The sequence below is a fragment of the Eurosta solidaginis genome, chromosome 3 (assembly GCF_040869045.1).
Source record: "Eurosta solidaginis isolate ZX-2024a chromosome 3, ASM4086904v1, whole genome shotgun sequence".
NCBI lineage: Eukaryota > Metazoa > Arthropoda > Insecta > Diptera > Tephritidae > Eurosta > Eurosta solidaginis.
Window position 1 is genome coordinate 286,020,077 of NC_090321.1, and position 24,917 is coordinate 286,044,993.

Consider the following 24,917-nt stretch of genomic DNA (forward strand, 5'->3'; position numbering starts at 1 on the left):
TCATTATTAAACTTCCTCTAAACATGCCGTTAGTATCCCAAGAAGAATAGCAGCCCAATTCTTAATTTTTTTCGCGGGAATAAAAAAATTCCTTTAAATATTTTTTCCTAGGGAGAACAATAATTGGGGAATAAGAATTTGGAATTTTTGAATGCAGCTGTTTTGCCAAATGACATTTTGTGGCACATTTCTATTTGTGTTTAAGAAATGTAAAAGTTTAAATATTGTGGATCTATAACATAAAATAGATATCACAGCGAAATCAGATGAAAATCTATTTTAATAAGACGCTGCCACGCCCATTTTTCAAAAGCTGGATGTAGCTAACCTACATGCCAAGTTTGAAGATAACAGCTCAATTAGGCATCAAATTATAGGAAATATTTGGTATACAAAAAGTAGGCGTGGTTAAATACCGATTATGCCTATTTTTAGTACACATTTCATTACAATAGCTTCATTCAAATGAAAGTTATTGCAAAAATACATGTGGGTTGAGCCTTCGGACGGAAGGGCGAATGGACCAATGAGTATTGTCAACCTTTAAATTATTTTCGGTCGAGGCTAGCGATTTTTTCGGTTGGCTTAAATCGGTGGATGCCATCGAATGGTAGGGGCTGCCGATTTGAAATGTATATACCCGAAGGCGAATGCGACATCCATTCGAACGGATACTCGAGTTCGATCTCGACGAAGCAAACAATTTAGGTATTACTTGTCCACCTTAATCTCCTGCATTGGCTTCGGTTCTACAAGTAACAAACTATCTTCAAATATTCAGCGAAACAAACTCGTATAGTTGTTGGGGCGATAAGGACACTCCCCGAAGATTTTGGGAAGTGTTTTCGATGTTGGTGGTCCTTTGCCGGATGCAGATCCGGTACGTTTCGGTAACAGGCGCCATTAAGGTACTAGCCCGACCATCTCGGGAACGATATAGTATGACCACATGAAACCATCTATGCCATACCGCCCTCCCACCCCCAAGATACATGAGGAACTTGGGGTCGCCAGAGCCTAGGCTGTTCAAGAAACAGGATTCGCCACGGGTAGGTGAGGTTGACAATTGGGTTGGGGAAGCTATAAATTGCGCTGGCAACCAACCCCTTGAATCAATTTGGTATTTTAGTCGCCTCTTACGACAAGCAGACCTGCCGCGGGTATATTCTAAGCCCCCTTACCCGCTGGGGTTAGGCTAGACTCGTAGTCTAGTCCATTAGTTTCCGAATCACTGTTACAGTATACCACAAGTCATATTACAACCCGAAATCTAATTATTTTCAGACTTTTAGATGTAATATAAAACGAAAAACAAAAAATGTTTATGACTTAACACCGAAATTCATTGTCCGTTATTATTATATGAAGACTTATGAATAAAAGTCCAAATAATAATTTTTAAAGATTCAAAGTAAAAATTTATAAAAATATTTGAAAGATTCTTTTTTCATATAAATATATTCAAATTTTTGTAATTTTTTGAAACTTGAAAATCAATTAAATATTATAGTCTAAGAGGTGGTAAGCATTTTTGAGCAGGTATTTGAGGCACAATGAAAATTATGTGCAATGCTTTTTTAATGGCATCTAAATATAGAAACGTAGAACTGGATATGAGGTGGCGGGGCCTTGTTTTTACCAAAAAATAATAATTTTTGTATTCTAAAAATGTTTTTGAGGCACTTTGAAAATTAAATACATATGTTAAAATTTAATATTTGAAAAATATAAAACAAATAAGCCAGATTATTTGGTTAGGTCTAAAACTTTGCCAGATGATTGCAAAATAATTTTTTTTAAATTGAAAAAATGGTTTTGAGGCACGTTTAAAAAATATTGTCAGAAAGACAGTGTTTAGATAATCGACAATATTTTCATGAGTGGAGTGAACAGCGTTATGCCTGCATGTAAGTGTGAGTGAGACCGTATGTCATGTCGGCAGCTCTCTGCATCGAATTTTTTTCTTTATCAATTATAGACAAAAAAACAAGGAAGTCTAAGTTCACATTACATACCCAGATGTACACTTGAAATGATGTTGTTTGTTTTGTGTGCTTAATAGTGTTACAAGGCTGCGCAATAATACATATTGTAACGAATATTAGCAGTACTAAGGGATACTATCATCTCTAAGCCGATGCTAAGCAGTGACTTGTATGCACATGAAGAGATCAATCATTATGTCTACACATATGTACGTAAACGCAGCGGAGAAGAGACGCACAAACACATGCAGATATCTTATCTGAGATGCTCGCAAACGTATGCAATTATAATTGTGGAAGTGTCGCTCACAAATACACGCGCATATGAGAAGCTATACACGTGCATCTGTAGTTATAATTTTATAGCAGTAACTAATCAAACTGGAAAAAGAAGCGGTAAAGATGGGTTTGATGGTGAATGAGGACAAAACGAAGTACCTGCTGTCATCCAGCAAAGAGTCAGCGCATACGCGCCTTGGCAACCACGCCACTGTTGGCAGCCATAATTTCGAAATAGTAAAAGACTTCGTTTATTTGGGAACCAGCATCAACACTAGCAACAATATCAGCACTGAAATCCAGCGAAGAATGCTACTTTTGACTAGGTAGGCAATTGAAAAGTAAAGTCCTCTCTCGGCGAACGAAAATCATACTATACAAGTCACTTATCGTACCCGTCCTGCTATAAGGGCAGAAGCATGGACCATGACAACAGCAGATGAAGCGGCTTTGGGAGTGTTCGAGAGAAAAGTTCTTCGAAAGATTTATGGACCTCTACGCGTTGGCGATGGCGAGTACCGAAGAAGATTTAATGATGAGCTGTACGAGCTATACGCAGACATCAACATAGTCCAGCGAATTAAAACGCAGCGGCTGCGCTGGCTAGGCCATGTTATGCGAATGAATGATGATGCTCCGGCCAAGAAAGTGTTTCTATCGGAACCCGCCTATGGAAGCAGAGGCGGCCCCCACTCCGTTGGAAGGACCAGGTAGAAAGCGATTTAAACTCCCTTGGTGTGACCAATTGGCGCCGGTTGGCGGAGCGAAGGAGCGACTGGCGCGCCTTGTTGGACGGCCTTAACCGTTTAGACGGTTAAGCGCCAATTAAGTAAGTAACTAAGTAAATTCTGGAAGCGCCTAGAAGATGCAACGAGGAAATCACAGAGTACAAAAGGCAGCAACAGTAGATGCGCGACAACGAGGTTGATGTAAGACGCTATCTGGCGAGCAATAGTAGAGTTATTTTGAAAGCAGTCTAATAAAGGTCATTTTGCATTATTGAATAGTGGAGTTATTTATTCAACAGTTTAGTGATTCGAACGTTAGCAGAAAGTTGCAAATAAGGAGAATTGCACTAAATTCTTTACAATATATATACGGTTCTTTTCTGAACAAATTTTTCTTCGAGTTATGGCTCCCGAACAGAAAATTGCTTGGTCATAAAAGCGGCGGTGCCACGCCCATTTTTTTAAACTTGAAGTTTTTCCTATTTATTGTCATAAATCCACTTGGGAAATGAAATACCATTGATATAAAGCTATTTTTTGCAAAGATATAGCTTATTTTATTCGTCCACGACCCTTTTAAAAATATTTTATATAAAAGTGGGTATGGTCCTTAACAGATTTCGTTAATTTTTCTTCAAAGCATTTCTTATAGTAAAGGCAACCTCTCTGCCGACTTTTGTTACGATAGGTTTAACGATTTTTGATTTATGATTAAAAATATTTGTAAAATTGATTTATCACAAGTGGGCGGTCAAGTTTTTATCAAGAGTCTCAATATCAGTCCACACGTCAAATTTCAACATTCTAGGTGTATCATTTACTAAATAATCAGGTTTTTTGTGTTTTCCAAAATGTTATATATATAAAAAGTGGGCGTGCTTATCATCCGATTTCGCTCATTTTCAATACCAATGTGTACCAAATTTGGTGAAGACATCTCAATATTTACTCAAGTTATCGTGTTAACGGACAGACGGACGGAAAAAATCATGAAACCACCGAAAGAAATTAAAATGTAAACGTAGCCTAAAGTTAGTCTGTGTAAAATAGTTTAAGTCAAACTTATGGCAGCTCTGTAAATCGAAACAATTAATGTAAATTATGGCAACACTAGAGAATAAAAATATGAGGGACTTCCGGTTGGACATTGAAAACGACAACACGTAGTTTTATTAAATCAACCAGATCTGGAAACATCCACCCAAATAAATTAATAGTACCTCATTATAACTTCAGGTGTGGGGTAAACCCATTCTCACTAAAATTTTGAAAAATCGTACAAAGATGGTAAGTCCGCGCCAAGAAATAATTGATGCACTTCAAGACGCCCATGTGGAATTTCCACCAACTGCTACCATGGCCCAGTTACAAAATTTATTGCAAAATTTAGTGGGCGGACGTAACAACTCCGCTGCTGAAAATTATTTTACTGCCGATGATGCAAATATGGATGCTAATGCCGATGGTGCCTCAAACGTGGGCAACTACGATGCCGATCCAAATCAGCCGATGCCGCTCTCTGCGAACATAACTGGGAATAATACTGTCGTCCCAATATTGCTATTGCTGCCGCTTTTATAAATGCCGTCACTGACTCTGCTAACGTTACTGCCGCCTTTGATTCTATTAACGTTGCTGCCGCCACTGATTGTATTAACGCTGCTGCCACCGATGATTCTGCTAACGTTGCTGCCGCCATTGCCATTCCTCGCCTTGCCGATCTATACCAAGAAGTACTAGCACTTCAAAAGAGACTAGAGATGTTGAAGCTCATGCAGCAAATTGATGAGCTAGAAACTCGATCTATGACAAAATCTTATCGAAGACTTACTTCGGTGACATCGAACACGCACTACCAAAATTTAATGGTGATGATGTCGCCTACCCTGTGAGACATTTCATTAGGGACTTCGAAGAGCTGAAGAAAATTTTAAACTTCTTGCCTTGCGACGCACTAAATTATTATTCACTAAAAGAAGCACTAATAAAAGAATTTCGACTTGGCAGTGACCAGGCAAGAGATTTACAAGATGCTTAGCCAGCGACGGTGGAAAAAGAATGCAGTCTATGCATTGTTTCATTACAGCAAGAAAATTTTTGTGACAATGTGTATGATACCCATCTTTGAGGTTAACATTTAATGGCAAAACAACATCTTTGTATTTTAATTTATGTAATTGCCGAGTTATCAATATTTCATGACATTTTTTTTTATAGTATTTTCATTAAAAAGGATAACTTGATCTTTGCTTTTGCCACAAATCATACAAACTAATTTTTCACTATCCATTTCGATGTTTGTAAATAATATTTATTTAAAAAAATGTTAAAACATACCATCAAAAAATTTTACTCTACAATTTTAACTAACAACAGCATGGGAACCTTAAATCACGTGCTCTCGCCAGAGCCAATCACATTGCACTATTATTCGACGCAGAGAGCTGCCGGTATACGATCTCACTGACACTTAAGCTGGAGACATTGGTGCTTTATCGGTAACCTTTTAACAGCTGATTCGACCAACCTTATGAGAATCAATGCAATCGATTATTGGTGCCGCTAAGGTCGTAACCGTATCGTAGCCAACCAATTGGGTTTTGGTTTACCGTCGTAACGATAAACAGCTGATTACGTTAGGGATACGGATACAGCGATACGACATACGGCACCAATGACTCCAGCTTTACATGCAGGCATAACGCTGTTCACTCGCACTCATGAAAATATTGTCGATCATCTTAACACTCTGTCTTTCTGACAATATTTTTTAAAAATTATAAATAATATGTGGTTAAATTTTCAAGGTGCCTCAAAAATATTTTTTCAATAAAAAAAAATTATTTTGCAATCACCTGGCAAAGTTTTAGACCCAACCAAATAATCTGGCTTATTTCTTTTTATATTTTTCAAATATTAAATTTTAACTTATTTAATTTTCAAAGTGCCTCAAAAACATTTTTAGCATACAAAAATTTATTTTTTTGTTAAATTCAAGGGTTGTTTCAGCCCGCCACCCCTTTGCCAGTTCTACGTTTCTATATTTAGATACCATTAAAAAAGCATTGTACATAATTTTCATTGTGCCTCAAATACCTGCTCAAAAATGCTTACCAGCTCTCCTACTATTATTTTGGGTGTCTGTTTAGAATACGACGAATGGGAGAAGGGAAAAAACTCGGGGTGTTTTAGAATTGGGCCGTCTTTCGACATCGCCCATGATCCCGAGCAATAATCGGCACCGAAGACTTATATTGTTTTGTTCGTCGAATAAGCAAGTGATTCTCATATTGACCAGTGATTTAAAAAATAAATTTTTTAAGTGAAAACCATCAACTATCATGAGTTCAACTCAATTACCGATATGAAAACACAGATAACTTCATTAAGATGTGAATTTTTAAATCTATGTTTATTTATTTGCCATTATTTAATTAGCTATGTACACTTTGTATATGTATGTATATCGTTTCATAGCACGTTTATTGATACATATAACCTTATTTTGGAGAAGAAACATTTTTTTTTCTGCCGACGAAGGAATATCAAAAATAGTCACAAATTAGCGCATCACCACTTCAAATATGTTTAAACTTCATAATTTTAGCGCATAAAACGCTTTGTATCCTCAATACCTTTTTTTACTTCTAATATAACCTTTTTAATTGTCAGTTTTGTTTCTTCTTAATAATTCAGTTTGCTACGCAAATGATCTCAGATGAGTAAAGTCATCTTAAATAAATTAAACATATTTTTAAGGAGTCTAATACCAATAAATTTGATCGTGTTTTTTTAGTACCGATTAAGTATTAGTACTTAAAAAAATGCTAATTATCAGTGAAAAACTGAAACCAATGATCATGATGCGAATGAATAGAATAATAAATCAAAAACATCTCAGTTTATCTTTTGTGTTCTTGCCAGATATGTAAATACATATATTTTCTACACTGCTTTAGAGCATGCTAATTAAAAGTATACACATGTCATAATTAAGAGTGGATTGCATTTTTTTTTTATTGCAGTTTTTAAATATATGAATGCCTTAGTGAAGGCGATGATGACAGCTACATTTAAAATATTGTTTTATGAGTCTTAACGTTAGTTTAATATTATGGATGAAATTTTCTGCAATTATTGTTTTCAAAGCAGCAGCAAACGTATGGTTGACAATCTTTTTGTTTGATTATTGTTTATAATAATTTATACCGTTATTATTTTTATTATTTGTTTGCATACTTTAATTAATTGCGTTTAACTATGTAAGTTTACTTACATATATATTTAGGGTGTTCGTATAAACGTTTAAACACCTTATACCTACTCGATTTACAAGTTCTTGCGGGGCATTCAAAAATTTTACGAATCACCAAATTAAAAATAAAAATGAATGTTTCCTCTGCATTCGCAGTTATTGTTAAGTTTGCTTTTCTACTCAAAATATTTTTAACATAGAAAATCATATTTCAGCACTATTTTAGGAAGCATAAATATCGAATTATTTTAAATATTAAACGAAAATCGCTGAATAAATACAAACTATGTGGATAATTCTAGTCCCGTTTCATACCTTATTAATTCACTTCGGTATATATGTGTGATACATCTAAATCTACTGTTTATACCGTTTCGACTCGGAAAATAGCAATTTACTTTAAAATAAAACAATTTTTTACTAATGCTAATGATGAAAGAACTAAATTATTATTATTTTTTTCGCTTTTCATTTTATTTATTTTAACTTTAACCTCCTTTAAATCGGTACTGCCATTGAAGTTTATATTTTTTTAATTCCTTTACTTCGTTTTCATAAAATTTTCGCTGCTATTTAATTATCAAAAATACCTTTACTTTTTCAAATCTATTTTCCTCTCATGTGTAAGAGAAAATATTATAGAATTTTGTATAAGATTATTTAAATCCGTTTGGTGTACACCCAAGGAGTGATAATAACTTATCTTTAGTGAATAAAATTCATCTTAAAAGCATCGCTGAAGGTTTCGTATTACAAATGTACATATGTGTGGTGTGCCGCAAAATGTTTTCCTTATAAGATTACAGCATGCAACAGCGTTTTTGAATGCGCAATAATATTCACTCTGCTTGAAGGAAAAAGAAAATTTGCCATCTTAAAGTTTGCAACAATCTTTTCTACTTGATTTAACTCGCACTTTATGTGGAAACATATTTGGTATGTTAGTTTAGTGCGGTTTTTTCAATGCCAGTTTAAACTTCAATTAAAGTTGACTAGGGTTTAACCCAGCTAATTTGGCCGCTTGAAATGAGGAGTCAAATTTAATGCAAGCTTTCGAAGTGGCAGGTAAAGCTCAGTCCACTTTAACTGTAGTTTAAACATGCGTTGATAAACCAGGCCTTATCGACATATCTAATCGGAATTCACCACCGGTTACATATTCCAAGGCGCTCATTTGTTTTTTTTTTTTACTCTCCGCGTTTTCACAATCTTTCTGCAAGGATTGCGTCCGAAAGCAACCTTAGTGAAATTTTTAATTTTAGTAGGACATTTCAAAACTTTAGTGACCGGCGAAACATTATTTTATTCCTCTTTTCAAAAAATTAATAGACAACAAGCTTTCAAGACAGATCTAATGAGTTAAAATATTTCCCAAAAATATTTACTCCCTAAATCCGAAAAACGATTTAAGTCCATATTCCAATTTGTGTAAAATCACCAAGTAAAATATTGGAATTTGAAACTCGTCATAGCAAAAAAATCTACCAAGGAATGCAAAGCGATTTTGAGATTTTGTTATATTCGTTTAGGCCTTTCAGTCACAGTTGAAATCAATTCGACCCCAAGACATTTTAAAAGTGTTGCACACAATTATTGGCACTCCTTCGGTCTTACATACATACTATATATGTATGTGTATGTATACAAATATATTTACATACAATATATCTGCGGCATTTTACTAAAGTAACTTAATTCTATCTGCGCTAAAATGTGAAAGTAGTTTAAGTGAAGTCAATAAAACACTGATGATTTGATTTCTTAAACGAACTCGATCAGATACCAATCATATTTTCATCTCACTCACATTTATTATACTCAAGCATGATAATTAAAAATAGGTATCTAAGAGATATTGTTTAATAAAACTAATTTTAACAATTTTACGTAATTCACTTTTAAATGTTATTTGCTTCGAATTCTGTTACTTCAATATATTGCCTCAGATACATCCTACAAATTTAATTAATGTGTAGAGCTTTTAAACCAATTCTTCTGCCATAATGCTAATCGGTTAAATGTATTATATAGCTAACCTTATCGAAAAATAGTTCTTTCAAAATTTTGATCTACATTTACGGTTCATATTCTTTTTATATTTTAGCTAATAATATTTCTTATGGAAACATTCCATTATTTTGCATATTCGCCATTACTTTGATGTTTTCCAACATTTATAAGCAAATACACATTATTGGTGCATTCTTACTCAACGTTTACCCTTGGAGCTTTTCTTTTTTTTGTTGTTGCTGCTGTTAGTTGAAGTGGCGTTGGTGTTGCTTGCTGCTTGTTGCAGTGATTCTCAACTTCTTTCGGGCGTGCTATGATGATGATAAATCTGTTGAATTTGTTGTTGTTGCCCACCAGATGTGCTGCTATGAGCTACTTGGCTACTGGATGTTACATCTTGTTGCTGTTGGATATGTTGTTGCTGCTGACCATGAACTTGCTGATGATGTGTCTGTGATTGTTGAATGTGTACTACATGTTGGGTCAAATGTTGAGGCGTCTGAGATTGACTTTGACCACCTCCATGTTGTGGTTGTTGGTGTGGTGACGGACTATATTGAAACTGTTGCTGAAATGCATGCAACTTTATAATTTAATTATTGACGCATTCGCTAATTGCAATAAGAAAAAAAGGAAATGGTACAAATAAGGCCAAACCGAACATTTATTCTTGCCAAAGCATTTATTTACCTTACACCTAAGTCTCCATCTAACCCTACCTGACCCTTCTTACTTGGCCTATACAATAACTGCTCATCGAACCACGAACATGGTCGAAATTCCAAAATCAACAATATCTTGCAAATGTTTAACATGCACAAACATAACACCATAGGGCAAATCGACGGTAAGTTATGAGCTTTCGACCTTTCGTAATATTTAAACGGTTTTATTTAGCTTAACTCTGTGTAGCGAACAGAATTTTGTAATTGAAATTTAAGTAACTTCCCGATAAGCTACAAGCTTGAAACTTGGAATATAGTTCAGAACCCGATGACAATACAATAATAAGAAAAAACTCCGATAGGTGGCGCATGGATCGAAATATTAAAACAAATCGTTTTTGTGGTCCGATTTGGCTCATATTTGGAACACAAAATACATACTTAAATAGAAATCAACCTACGCAAAAATCGCCGCTAGGTGGCGCAAGGATCGAGATATTCAAAAAATCGTTTTTGTGGTCCGATGTGACTCATATTTGGAACACAAAATACATACATGAATGGAAAGCGACCTATGCAAAAATTGCCGCTAGGTGGCGCAAGGATCAAGATGTTCAAAAAAAAAATCGTATTTGTGGTCCGATTTAGCTCATAATTGGAACAAATATTACATACAGTCCGGTAGAAATGACATCAAAATACTTTGGTGTCTGAGGAGGGACAAGCATACGTGGCGCTGAGTGGAGTGAAGTCTTTGGAAGGATTACGTATTGAGGACTTAGATTGTGACAAATTGTCAGGAAAGAGTCCTTGTAATAATGAGTCACTAAATGAACTAAAATGTGAGGCGTAGCATAACCTGATTAAGGTTATGCACATATGAAAATATCATTTATAAATTTATGAGCGGTTGATAATCAATAAAAACTTGACGCGACCCACGCTTTCATTTATTTTCTGATAAACACTCCTCATTAAGTGTGATGACTAGTAGCTCCGACCTAGCGAATTATTTTCTAGCTTTTAGTATTATTATTACTTAATGTAAGTATTGTTTTCAATAAAACCGTTTAACTTAAACAATTTTTTTTAATTATTTTACTTTTATAAAAGGTTTTATAAAAACTACAAAAGCCAAAACGTTAAAACAAACTATTTGTATTCACGTCATATCTAACGAAGGATAAAACCGTGATTCAATCACAACAGGTTTGCTCGACAGACACATTTTTTGACAATTGCATCCATTTTGCTCCCAAATCGAACTGTGTTGTTTCTTTGCAAATTTTCGAAAAATGTTGGTAGTAGAAATAGGAAGCAATCAGTTTACAAATACCCGATAAGTACTGAACTGCATAATTCCTTAGAACATTTTTTTTTATAATTTTATAGTGAATTTATTAACTATGCCTCGATCTATAAGTATGGCTGAACATTGAACATAGGTAATATTATGAAATGTGAGGACACCTAGAAATATTGCACTTTCATAAACCTATGAATATACGAAACCTAAACCAATTCAAAATTCATATTCAACGTCAAAACCTCGACTATTAAATCGATTCACGTAAAAATATCATTAGTAAATAATGGAGATGCCACAACGAAATGTACTCATTGGGAATGTTAACTTATTCAGGTAAAAGTCGAGAACAGGAGTCTACTGCTAATACGCGTCCAAAAATATCGAGAGAGGTGATCTCGACAACAATAATCCGAAGGCGGAAAAGAAAAATTGTATCTCTGTCCGGAGATATTTGCAGTTGAAGCTGGCAAATTTTCATGTGGTTGTTGTAATGTTTTTGTGCACTGAAAAAGATTTTGTGTACAAAGGGGTTTTGCACGCATTTAATCTTGATCCCACCTCATTGGTGGACTGGCCAGGGTAATTTTTTATAAGCTTGGCTGAAGGCCGCCAACGCAACCCAGAGTCATTTTTCGGTTTTTTGCCAATATCTTTTGAGCGAGCTAAGATTTTTATTTCCGCCTTCGAATTATTGTTATCAACGTCAATACGCGTCTTTTGACACTTCTCTCGATATTTTTGGGTGCGTATTAAAAGTCGACCTTCTGTTCTATTAATTCCGTATGTTCGGAACATTCGTCTTCATTTAAGAACGGCATTCTTCAAACAATTTCTGAAAGAATGACCAAACCAACCTAACTTTATCAATTCACGAAATATTTAGTAGAAAATTAATTATTTCCCCAAAAACTTTACATTTACAAATTTATTATCACTACTAACATACTACTATAGGTACTTTTCTACTAAAATTTTCGCTGTGGTGGCTTGAATTATTCCCCATTTTCATTACTTCGTAAAAGCAACCCGTCCAGATTTTTCAATTTGGGAGTGTTAAAGATCTGCCATCATTGGAGAACAAACCTCTAGTAATTGAATCATGGATAATATAAAATTTTCATTTGTCAGAAAAAATAAAGAAAATACAGCCGAATGCCATAAAATCTAACGAAAAACAGACTGGATCGTTTGTATTTTTCTTGTATTTCTTTCGTTTTTTGAAATATAGTTAACACAATTACTCCATTACTAAACCCGAATTAGGAGGGAGGGCAACAAAAAAAAAATTAAGAAAAAATACAAAGAAAAAAAGTAGTGTCATATAGATTAGCTAATTGAGCTATTAAGATTCAAACAATTTATTTATATCACGGATTCCTACCCAGAATCACGAGACAGGCTCAGCTTATTTGCGGTCTTGCTACGCAGGGAATGCATTTACCTATTTATTTTGAAACTAAGGCTGACGGCAGAGTGTTCGCATATTTTACAAGCTTGAATAGTTTCTGGCACTCTGATAAATTTTAGAGTTTTCCATAAGAAGTAATTTGCTGGGCTTTCTATCTTTATATTATAGCAACGCTTCTCGCTTCCACTCGGTAGTCAGCCTAAGGAAAACTCTTTTTTCCTTTAAGTATTCATGGAATCGCTCCGGACTAACCTTTAATTTGGAATATTCGGAACATGTTCGCTGAAGCACCCTCACGCGGTCCAAATATACCAAATATATAAATAATTGTCCAAATATAAAAACGATTACATAAATACTTAAAAATAGTCGAATGTTCCGAACATACGGAATGAATAAATTAACACGCTGAAAGAGTACAACACACCGTTAGGACATTTCTAGAATTTACTAACGGCATTTTTGCATGAGTCGATATTTTAGTCGACCATGAATTTAAATTTTGATTTAGGTTTCGTATGTACGTAGTTTTCATAAAATCTCATTTTTCATCCCCACTAGGACATCCTGGTATAATTAACAAATTTACCATCGTAACAGACAGTTCAGTACTTATTCGCAATTCTGAATTATTTCCCTATTTCTACTAGTAATATTTTTCAAAAGTTTGCAAAGAAACCACATAGTTATTGGATGTCAATTCGAATAGGGAGCAAGACGACCGCAATTGTCAAAAATTTTGTCAGCTGAGCAAACCTCTTGTGATTGAATTATGTACCACGTTATTATGCTGGCTTCATATGGAACTGTGCGAATTTAATTTACTGCAAACTTAATCTTAATAAAACATTGACTACTTGTTGGGTGCTCACATATATGGTGTATTACAGACTGGGTTGGTCCCCATACAAAAAAAAAAGTTGCTAATGTCCGCCCTAAATTTGAAGATTATGTTGAGAGGGTTTCGGAAACATTTTTTTTTGATCCTTCGAAATACAGTCAAAAAAGGTTTTTTCGTTGTAACTTGGTTATTTGGCGTCCGATTTTTAAAATTGAAATATCATTATTTTGGCCTTGAGAAGCTTCACATTTCCGTTTAAGCTATGAAGTCGTTTTCACATGATTAGGTCAGCTAACAAAACCTGTAGTTTCGTATTTATAATAATAACGCTATGCGACAAAATCAACTTTTTTTCTGGGTATTGGACAAAACCCACTTTTTCGTAGAGATTGAGGCTTAAGTAAACAAAGTACCATCTCCGTTTTTCGAAGTTAGCTTCCAAAAAATAGATATCGGTTTACGAAGTTTGAAGTTCGAAATTCTACATTTCGAAATTTTATTTTATTTTTTTGTTAATGCGTTCAGCAAATTGAACAAGTAAAAATGTGGGCGTGGTCCGCCCTTTTCCCTTATTAGAAGGGTTGGATTCTTTTTTTGAGAAATTTAGCATAACAGCTGTTATACGAGGTGAAAAGTCAGACTCTGACTTCTGAATACGACTTCTGACTTCTGACTTTTCACCTTTACTTTTTCAATTTGCTGAACGCGTTAACAAAAAAATAAAATTTCGGTTCGAAAAACGGAGATAGTACTTTGTTTACTTAAGCCTCAATCTCTACAAAAAAGTTGGTTTTGTCCAATACCCAGAAAAAAAGTTGATTTTGTTGTTGTTGTTGTTGTAGCGATACGGTTGCTCCCCGAAGGTTTAGGGAGTGATCGATGTGATGGTCCTTTGCCGTTTACAGATCCGGTACGCTCCGGTAACACAGCATCATTAAGGTGCTGGCCCGACCATCTCGGGAACGATTTATATGGCCACATTAAACCTTCAGGCCAATCCGGTATTTTAGTCGCCTCTTACGACAGGCATACCTACCGCGGGTATATTCTAACCCCCTGACCTGCTGGGTTGGAGTTGATTTTGTCGCATAGCGTTATTATTATAAATACGAAACTACAGGTATGACTCACTTATTTACTTTGACTTCCCCTATTCCTGATATTTGGCATATATTTATTAACTTTTCAATGCAAACCCTGCAATTTTCCTCCAAATAAATAAGGACAATTTTGTTAGCTGACCTAATCATGTGAAAACGACTTCATAGCTTAAAAGGACATTAAACGGAAATCTGGAGCCTCTCAAGGCCAAAATAATGACATATCAATTTTAAAAATCGGTCGTCAAATAACCAAGTTACAACGAAAAAACCTTTTTGGCTGTATTTCGAGGGATCAAAAAATTTTTTTTTAAATATTTTCCGAAACCCTCTCAACATAATCTTCAAATTTAGGGGCGGACATTAGCAACTTTTTTTCGACCCAGTCTAGTGTATTATCTCGGTAAAGTTGCCGCGTTTGAACTTTGCTATTTGCTAAATTTTTTATGTAGGATATATTGGTTAAAAGCTGTAACGAATTAAATTTTAGTAACATTTTTAGATTTTCTAACTACAGTTGTCTCATTTCCCATAGCTCATTTCTAAGCTAAGACGTTTTTTTTTTGTGTTTTTTTTTTTTTTATATACATTTCGGGTGGCCTGGTATGACATTACCTCTCATATTGGTACTTACCGAGTTTTCTTGACTATGCTCAATAATCTCGATGCTTCCCGAAGTATGTCCTGAAGTGTTATTAATAGAGGTGCTACTGGTATTAGCAACGTCATACTTTCCCCGCTTAAAGCGACCATATAAAGAGCTGTAGGGCAGGTTGTAGTGAATCGCTGCTTGGTTGATAGACATTTGTCCAATACTTAAAAGAAAGAAAACCTAAATTGATGAAATAATGTCTAATATACATTTCAAGGTGGGCCATACCGGACAGAATTAAGAGCTTCGTTCATTGCATCCTCTGACCAAGGTGTTGGATTCGAACGAGACAATTCAATACCTTCCCGTTTACAGCGACCATATAATGTTCCTTTAGTAAAATAGAATCGAATATGTTAAAATAACTGAATTGTTTTGAATAAAAATGTATCCAAGGGTCTGAGTTAAAGTTTCCCTCATATTTTTAACTGAGAATTTAAATGTTACTCACCCGTAGGTATTCCAAATTCGGCACTAGCTTTTTGAACGGACGTGTGACCAGCACGTATTGCTTCTAATGCTCGTTCTAAATCTTCTGGAGTCCACGTTGTTGGTGCAGCATTAAATGGTGCGGCTAAGCGAATACCTTCACGTCGCGCAATTTTATACAATGTCGAAGAGGGTATACCAAATGCTTTTGAAGCTTTGTTAGCCGATATTTGCCCAGACCGCAGGGCTTCTAATGCGTTATTTAAAGAATCTTCATTCCATGATTTTGTACCACCTTCTTTCTTTGGGGTTTCGATACCCATACGATGAGCACGTTGCCATAAAGTGGTAGATGGTATGCCATAGGTAACTGATGCTTTTGTAAGACTCATATTTTGATTCTTCAATGCATCTAAAGCTGAATTCATATCTTCTTGAGTCCATGTTTTGGGACCATTGAACTGGCCTTTAATATCTTGTGGTTGGTCCAAGTTAGTGTAATGTGGCTCATTTTGATCATTAGGAGAGCCATTTGCTATCATCATTGAATCCTCACTCGTATCTGAGTTATACATATCTACAATAAACAAAAACATTAGGAAATAAATTATTACCAAATATTTAGCTACGGATTTATACTATCAACAGCAACAAGAAATATCAATTGGGCATACATACCCATATGTCCAGTTGTCATCATATTAACAATTTCCGGTGTTATGATCATGCCTGGTTCATGTTTTATTTGGCTTGGATCGATTTCCATGACAGTGGCACCAGATATGTCCTGATGTGGTTGTGCTTGTTGATGTTGAGAGTGCGATGAATGTGAATGGGAGGATTGCTGTTGATGTAAATGATGTTGTTGTTGTTGATGTTGTGTTTGTTGTTGCTGTGCTTGATTCGATGATAGTTGTTGTGCATGCAATTGATGCTGTTGTGACTGATGATGTTGTTGTTGTTGTAATTGTTGCTGCTGCTTGGCATCAATCACCTCACTCTTAATATGTTGAACCAAATTTGAATTACTCTCATCACCAGTCTGATGATGCATTGGATGCATCGGAGATTGATCTAAACGTTGAATCATATGTTGGGCTAAATGATTGTCAATATCAAGTGCTTCGGTGGGGTCTAAAATTAAATTGGAACAATATAAATACTCAATAAAAGCGTAATCGCGGTTAAAAGAAATTTAAAAACAAGTAAGAAAGTCTAAGTTCGGGTGAAACTGAACGTTACATATCCCGTGGCGTACTTGAAACGCTGTTGTTGTTTGCTTTGTGTGGTTAAAAGTGATATAACCCTGCGCAATAATATATATATAGCTCTATTCTGAACTCATTTTCATTCAAAAGAAGGAAAAAGGATACAGAGACTACCACTAATGAACTTGAGCGAGTAAAAATACTGTTTGGCAGTTGTAGCTATGAAAAAATGTTTATGCCAAATTTCGTTCGGATTGGGAGATTTTCGTTCGACTTATGGTATTAAAAGTATTTTGGAAAAAGTAACGGGTCACGCCCATTTTCAAAATTTGTTTAAGTTTTTTTCCTAGCTCAACCAATAGAGTTATTGCAAACTTTGTTAAGGTTAGACCTTTAGGAAAAGTGGGCGTGGTCTTTGGCCGAGTTCGATTTTTTTTAGCTCATAGTTAGTTTCAAAAACTTGTCAAAAATGTTTGTGTTTAATCCCTCTGTCCGGTTAGCTCTTAGTTAAAAAAGTTAATTTGCCATTCTGCAAGCGGGCCTAAAACTAACAACCAAGTTACAATAAAAATTCTTTTTTAGTCCCGAAACCCTTGACACAGCCCTGAAATTTAGGGGCGATCTTTCGATACTTTTTTCTTGAGATATTTAAATTATAAAAACGATTAGCTGAAAAATTGGGGAACACATCAAATAGTTATGGTCTCAAACGATATTTAATTCTTATAAAAATAGCTCTTCGGAAACGGATATTCAACTAAGAAAATCTAGGGCCACATTCCGCGTACTAAAACCGTCTGATTTCATGCGCCGAAAATTGTCCGCTTGTATTATTTAATTTGTATATTTATTTAAAAGTAAAAATTGAACTCACTTGATAAATCTCGAGTGTCGGTATTGGGATTACAAGACAAGTCAACATGCTCCGTTACAGTGACAGGTGTTGCTGAAGGAGCTGGTGGTTCTGGTGCAAAATCTAAAAAGCCCATAGGCACTCCGAGGATTCCGCCATTCTGTAAAAGACATAAAATAAAATAAAATATGTATATTAGGATGGGTCGATTTGTATGGACGAAAGTTAACCGATATCGCGCCACCGATTTTTCGATAGAATTTTCGCTCAGGAAAAAAAGTTCCACTACGCATACCCAAAAAAATTATTTTCGAGCCTGCGAAATTTCATTTTTTTTGTTTTTTACTTTTCTTCGACTTTGACCTATTTTTTTAGTTGTATACCCTGTCCGACCCCATCAAATTTTCAAAAAAAAATTTTTTTTCAAAAACTGTTATTGCCAACGTTTTTAGCGGACATTTTTGGGTCGGATGAAAATTTTTTTAGCAGGTCATGAAAAAAACCTGCAAAATCAAGTCGAAAAAAGTCATAAAAAATGAAATTTCGCAGGCTCGAAAATAATTTTTTTGGGTATACGTAGTGGAACTTTTTTTCCTGAGCCCATATCCTATCGAAAAATCGATGGCGCGATATCGGTTAATATATTGACCCAGTCTAATATATATTGATACATATAAACACGAAAGTGTTGTTTTGTTAGAAGCCTTGCCGAACTGTCACTGTTTAAAAAAAATTTATGGTATTTTGATGACATAGGCCGACAAAATTTTAGAGCCAGAAATGAGCCAGTACTTTTCTTAAGGCATTTGGTACGCACGAAATTATTGAGAAAGACTCGGAAGGTAGTCACGAAAGTAGCGGTGACATATCTCTGAAACAAAATGCATTGCTAGTTTATTATTGCCACTCCCTGCTACATATTTAATTTTTGGTCACTCAAGTATATATTCGTAAAAAGCATTTTTGCGATTAATCAAGATGATTTCAGTTTAATCCAATGTGATATGAACAGAGTGATTTAAAAAGGCATTTAAATACTTTGCTCATGTATTCTTGGAGCCAAGAGGTATTAAAATATGAGATACATTTGTTTAAGTTTCATAAAATCGTTTCGAGAAATCTGTTCTCAAAGCTCTCATGTCTGGCGGTTGTCGCTCATCACAACTCGACCTTTTCATCGTAGAAAGGTATTGGGAAAATTTCGGACGCCTTCTTTATTTGTAAAGTTTAAGATAATTACGATGACATCAATTTATTTGCCAAAATTTTTCAAAAATTTAGATTTTTGACTACATTTTTTACTTTTTTACGAAAATTTTACTTGGGGAACCCATTTTCGAGACATACCATTTCAAGATTCAATTTGCTCGAGAGTCGAGTTTCTGAGTAAAAGCTGCATTGTTTGCTTTTGCAAACAACAAACAAATTACCCACTTTACAAATTAGAGTCTGAGCAATTGTTTGATTTTTATGCATAAGGCTCTATATATCTGACTTATTAATGAATAAAAAAAAATTAAATAGGTAAATTTATTTTCCCGGCTGTTTCTTAAAAATACATGTGTTTTATAATATATTGTGGCGAATATTAGCATTTCTAACATCACTACGCTGTTAGTAAATAAACACAACGACAGTAACCATACATAAAAGACAACGAAGAATATTTCACACACATAACCAGCAGCTTGAAGCGAAGAGATTATTTCACATACACATACATATGTAGTCAGCAGATAAGAGCGAAGAAGAAAGAGAAATAATCACACAGCACGTTATCATCAGCTAACAGCCGAAGCTGTTACTCATACATTCACATGCATACAGCTAGAAGAAAAACATAAACTACAAATATAGTATATGTATATACGTAAATATCCAATTATGAGATACAACTGTTCTAAAAGGAATGTCCGTGTAACGTCTACACCTCAGGAGAAATGGGCGAAAGAGGTAACCGAGAGTATAGAGGCAGCGCAAGCTGAGGAATCAGTTTTGATTTTAACACGCTATAGTGAATTGCGCGATAATTGTAATTGTGAAGTACTACCCCCAAAGTAGTCTAAATAAAGAACGTTTTGTTATATTGAATATTTGAATTCAACAGTTCAGAGATACGAACGTTAACAGAAGCTGCAAATTAAACTATCAGGAATTTCCCGAAACTCGTTATAATATGTCATATGATAACTAGCAGTATCAAACGAGTATTTGCACCAAACTGTGTATTGTTCTTATGTCAATATTATATTTATATTCACTATTTAATTACCATTCCCATTCCTAAACTGGTCATGTTTTTATCTTTTGCGTCTCGTGCTACTACAATTTGTGTAACAATGGCTGTGCCTGGGGCTGAAACAGTTGTTACACTTCCAGCATTATTTGAAGCCGATGCGCTAGATGTAGGCGACTCTGAGGCTGTTTCTGTTTTACAGATTTTTGAAAGTGCGGGTTTGTCTGAATTTGACTCGTCACTGGTTATTTGAACCGCCTGATGCTGTCCCGCTACACTTGTAGTTACGGTTTGTACCCCTGACACGGGTATATAACTCCCAGACGACGTCTGTTGTAAACTTACGATCGACGCCTGACTTTGGTTTTGAATTAAAATCGTTTGTGGATGCTGTTGGATCTGCTGTTGAACGTTTTGTACTTGCTGTTGTAGATCAGGAGACTTTGAGCGCTTACGAACTCGAGATTTACGTCCTATTTGCGGTTGTTGAGTTGATGAACCTGTGGCTAGCAACTGCCCAGCGCTATTTGTAGCCGTAGATCCAATTTGCTGTGAGTTTGCAGCATTCACGTTCGATATATTGTGTGTGAGCACTGCTGTATTGGTTGAAATTTGCTGTTGTTGTTGTTGAGTACCAGGCGATGCCTGACCGGCCGGCACAGTAGTGTTGATGATATTACCGACTACGGCTTGTTGAATATTTTCTGATACTGTGATTGTTGCAGTAGCGGCGTCGTTCAAATCGTCTGTATTTTCTGCCGTTTCACAAAGTCCTTTTATTTTCAATTGCTCGGCAGTACGTAACAAACCCTAAAATAAAAATAAAAAAATGTTAGGTTACATTTTATAATATTTTCTTTTGCAAGAGTAGGAAATTTTTTGTACGGTTAGGGATGCTTAATAATTGACAGACATAATAAAAATAAAACCGGAGTTTAATCTTTACTATAAATTTACTATATAAAGGTCGTAACATAAAAAGTTTTTCTAACAAATATAATTTTCCCTTGGAAATCCAATGGAAAACCTCTCTTGCGCACAAGAGTTAATTTGAACTGTGAAGTTAACATCTGAATCAAAATTTTATATATTTGGCTTAGTGTGGTGTAAAGCAAATACAGAGCTTAAAAAGCAATTTAGCAATTTCAGAGCTCAAAAATAAAAATTTGAAGGCAACTGTATGGTATGGCTGTGGAAATGTAATGGTTTTGGGCCTACTTGGCTGCCTCTGGAGTTGGCGCAATAACTTTCTTTGATGGCACAATGGACAAAAATTTGTATTAAACCTTATGAGAAGGCAATTTGTTGCACATTGTCCCCAAATTTAGGTGTATGTGATCGATTTCGCAATAACCAAGACCAATACTCTTAACATAAATCTGGGATTGTGCCAGGTTTGTGCAGGCATGGGTAATATGGAAATGTCCACACCTCATGAATCCACTTCCACGATGTTTCGCCTTAAATGTCATTGAAAATGTGTGGTCAATTTTGGATTCGGCTACACGGCAAAGGCAGATTAGTAAGATTAGCGATTTAAAAACTACTCTTGTCGAAGAAAGGCATAAGATACCACGTGTAGCCGCTCAAAAACTAATTCCATCTATGGAAAATCATCTTGAAGGTGTTATTTAACAAAAAGGTTGTCATACAAGGTACTAAACTTAATAAAAAAGTATTTTTTTCTAAGGCAGGGCCCAGTGCACGATATAAGCTATGGCCTTAGTTTTTGAGATAATTTTAATTTTTATTAAATAATTAGCACAAACATGTAAACACATGAAAATTAGGTATTTGTTCAAATAAAAGCACATTTCTATTAAAATTATGCTTTCGAATTTTTTTGACACCGTCACTTGTTTCCTTCCTATATAGCTGAATAATTTTGTTCTGTAGCTGCACGAAATAAGCTGTAAGCCACTGTATAGATTTTCGCAATTCAGCGCTATATATTTGAAAATAATTTTTTTTTTTACGAAAAGATTGTATGTATAATTCAAAAAAATTTTTGAAATCAAAAGGTTAAATATGTTTTTATTTGACGCAAGAGCTCCTACAGAAAAGAGAGAACTGTCACGTTCACTATTACTTTGTTTGATTTTTCTTGCTTGTACGTACTTTTATCATGCCATTTATTATATAAAATAAAGATTATTGTATTTGCCAAAATAGCACACATATAAGTTTAAGCAGCTTTACTTTCAAAACTCGTTAATCAATTGTTTGTCAAAAATGTTTTCATATTTCACAGTGTATAGAGAGCTTTTGTCTTGCACATTTGCTCTCACGTAGCTTTAACAAATATCGGGCTAAGAAAAGAATGTCTACAGTCTAAATAATGCATACATGTACATATGTACATTACAGCATATCGTTTAAAAAAGTTAAAAATGGTTCATCTGCGTTGGAATACTTAAGCTTGGATCATTCTTACAAACAAAAATTATTTATAAATTTCGCGTTTAGCGCACAAAAGGACATAAAGAATGTTGGGTAAAAGTCTAGTTGATGGGTCGACTGCTAATACGCTACCAAAAATATCGAGAGAGGTGTCAAAAGACGCGTATTGACCTCGAAAACAATCACCCCTATTCTGCATTTCGATTACGTTCCCGTGCTTTGCTCCGCTTTAATCGAAGTTGGGTATTCTGCATTACGATGGAATCGTAACGAGAAGAGGAAGAGCAAATGATTTTTCGAAATCAGCTGTTTGTACGGAATGTGTGATCATTGGAACAAAATAAATTAAAGAAAATTTGTAAAAAAAACACTGAAAAACGTTTATATTTTATTATCCACGCCATTTTGTACAAAAGAAAGCAATAGAATATATTGCCGCCGTGTTACATTTTTTTGAGTGAAGTGCTTTCATAATTGTAAGTGTGTTTTTGTAGTTTTTTGGCCAATTCCCTGCCGTGGCCACCAAGTTTTGTTAAAACGGATTCCTGCACGAATATAGTTGACATTTTCTGAATTTTATGGATGCTAATTTCACTGCACTTGCACTGGCCTAAAATACTTTATGAAGATTTATTTATTCTTTCCGCAAGGATTGTTTACGTTTTCGCTTCACCTTCCTCTACTCCGGGAGCTTGCTTTGGCATATAACTGGACCCAACGAACAGACACAAATTATAGCTGTCTATTATAATGCAATCAATAACCGCGGCATTATTTGTGCAACGCATACGAAAATGGCCAGGCGAGAATGGAAAGGCAAATATTGCGAGATTTGTGTAATCCATTTGAGATGAGTGACGAATTGTGAGAAATTGAACTTAAAAGTGGTAAAGTTTAATGACTTATTTTCTTATTTAGGTTCAAAAAAAACTTTCGACTTAATAAGGATGCTTTCAAGTATGTGTTAGATATTTTTGTGGGGCAAATTCGTCCAAGGACTAACAGTGTCAAAGTCACTGTCTACGTTTCTGGATGTAATGCAACCAAAATTATGCCCTCAGTGGATAACATTTGAACAAAGTTAAGAGAAAATACAAGCGAAGCAGGAATTTTATGCGAAGGCTGGCTTCCCAGGAGTCATCATATCCCGCTTTGTTGCCATTAAATGAGCCAACGTCTCATACTGCACTTGTGTTGGAAACATATAAAAAACAATCACCATAAAACCTTTTACGTTTCTCAACAAGTTTTACTTACATTTTTGTTAAAATTCTGTTATAAATTAATAAAAAAAATAAAAAGAAAATATTTTTCCGCCAACAAATTTGCAACTTAGAAAAACGGAACTACGATCGAAATGCAGAATACACAAAATCGAACGATTCGAAGTTGGATCGAAAGAGATTGGAACACAGAATACCAAAGTTGCCAAATCGAAAAAATTCCAATCCAAGTCGAAATGCAGAATAGGGGTGAATAATCCGAAGGCGGAAAAGAAAAATTGTATCCCTGTTCGGAGATATTTGCAGTTGAAGTTGGCGATTTTCATGTGGTTGTTGTAATGTTGTTTTACCCATACAAAAAATTGTGAACATAAGTGTTTTGTGCGGATATAGTTTTGGTCTCCAAACCGGTGTTTGACCCACCCAGGGTATTTTTTTATAATCGCGGCCGAAGGCCGCCAACGCAGAAAAGGGTTCTGCGCAAAAATACTATGGATACCACCCCCGGTTTCGGAGGGACCCGCGGGTAATTTTTTCGGTTTTTCGTTAATATCTTTTGAACGAGTTAAAATTTTTTTTCCGCCTTCGGATTAATAATACTGATGTCAAGACGCGTCGTTTGACACCTCTCTCGATATTTTTGGTAGCGTATTAGCAGTCGACCCCTCAACTAGCCTTTTACCGAATGTTGTTCAAAACTTATTCTGCTCAAAATATATGTCCACACATACTCAGTGGATGTACTTAGGGGGAAATGCATTAAAAAAAGGTCAATTTCCAAATAAATGCCAATATGTTCAAAGAAATTGCAAAATATTGCAAATGTACTTAGGATTCACTTAGAAAATCAAAATCGACAGACTTCGAAGTCAAGTCGAAAATTTCTAAATGTTGGGTTATATTAAAAGCTCATCAAACACAAGAGTCAAGGCTCTTCAGACTAACAGGTGCTTAACTCTGTCAAAAATTTAAAAGAAGATATTCAACACCCTGTAAAAGCAACGAAATTCGTTTTTTTTTTCTTTTTTGTATTACTTTTATATTTGATTTCAGAGAAAATTTCGTCTTTAAAATTAGCTTAACTGGTTAACTTTATCCCGTATGCCTGTTCTTCTGATACTGACACCCTTTATTCGAGCTACATTAAACAACAATTTATGGGCAGTTTTCTCATGTACACTTTAAAAATTATCCGCCCGGTAAACACGTTTTTTGTGAAATTTTTTATTTATGGAGCGGATACACTTCAAAATTTAGAAGAGAAAGCGGTCATGAAGGATAAAATAAAGAAATTGTATGGGAAAATAAAACTTTGCTGGTTGTACGAGGTGCTGAA

The 24,917-nt window shown here is 35.0% G+C and overlaps 1 protein-coding gene across 2 annotated transcripts in view; it reads right to left on the reverse strand.

Annotated features, from left to right (window-relative positions):
• Positions 1 to 6,373: 6,373 nt before the first annotated feature.
• The window catches only part of psq (pipsqueak), a 166,218-nt gene continuing 147,674 nt past the window's right edge, over positions 6,374 to 24,917 (reverse strand). Inside the window, exons 5-11 of one of the 2 annotated variants that reach the window (XM_067776946.1) lie at positions 19,995 to 20,768; positions 17,744 to 17,882; positions 16,340 to 16,795; positions 15,684 to 16,238; positions 15,461 to 15,563; positions 15,215 to 15,395; positions 6,374 to 9,825 (exon numbers count right to left, since the gene is read on the reverse strand). In XM_067776946.1, the coding sequence (XP_067633047.1) occupies positions 9,550 to 9,825; positions 15,215 to 15,395; positions 15,461 to 15,563; positions 15,684 to 16,238; positions 16,340 to 16,795; positions 17,744 to 17,882; positions 19,995 to 20,768 (2,484 nt within the window). In that variant the 3' untranslated portion in view covers positions 6,374 to 9,549. Of the gene's footprint in view, positions 9,841 to 15,214; positions 15,396 to 15,460; positions 15,564 to 15,683; positions 16,239 to 16,339; positions 16,796 to 17,743; positions 17,883 to 19,994; positions 20,769 to 24,917 lie in introns of both variants that reach the window. The other variant, XM_067776945.1, reaches the window with a different exon arrangement.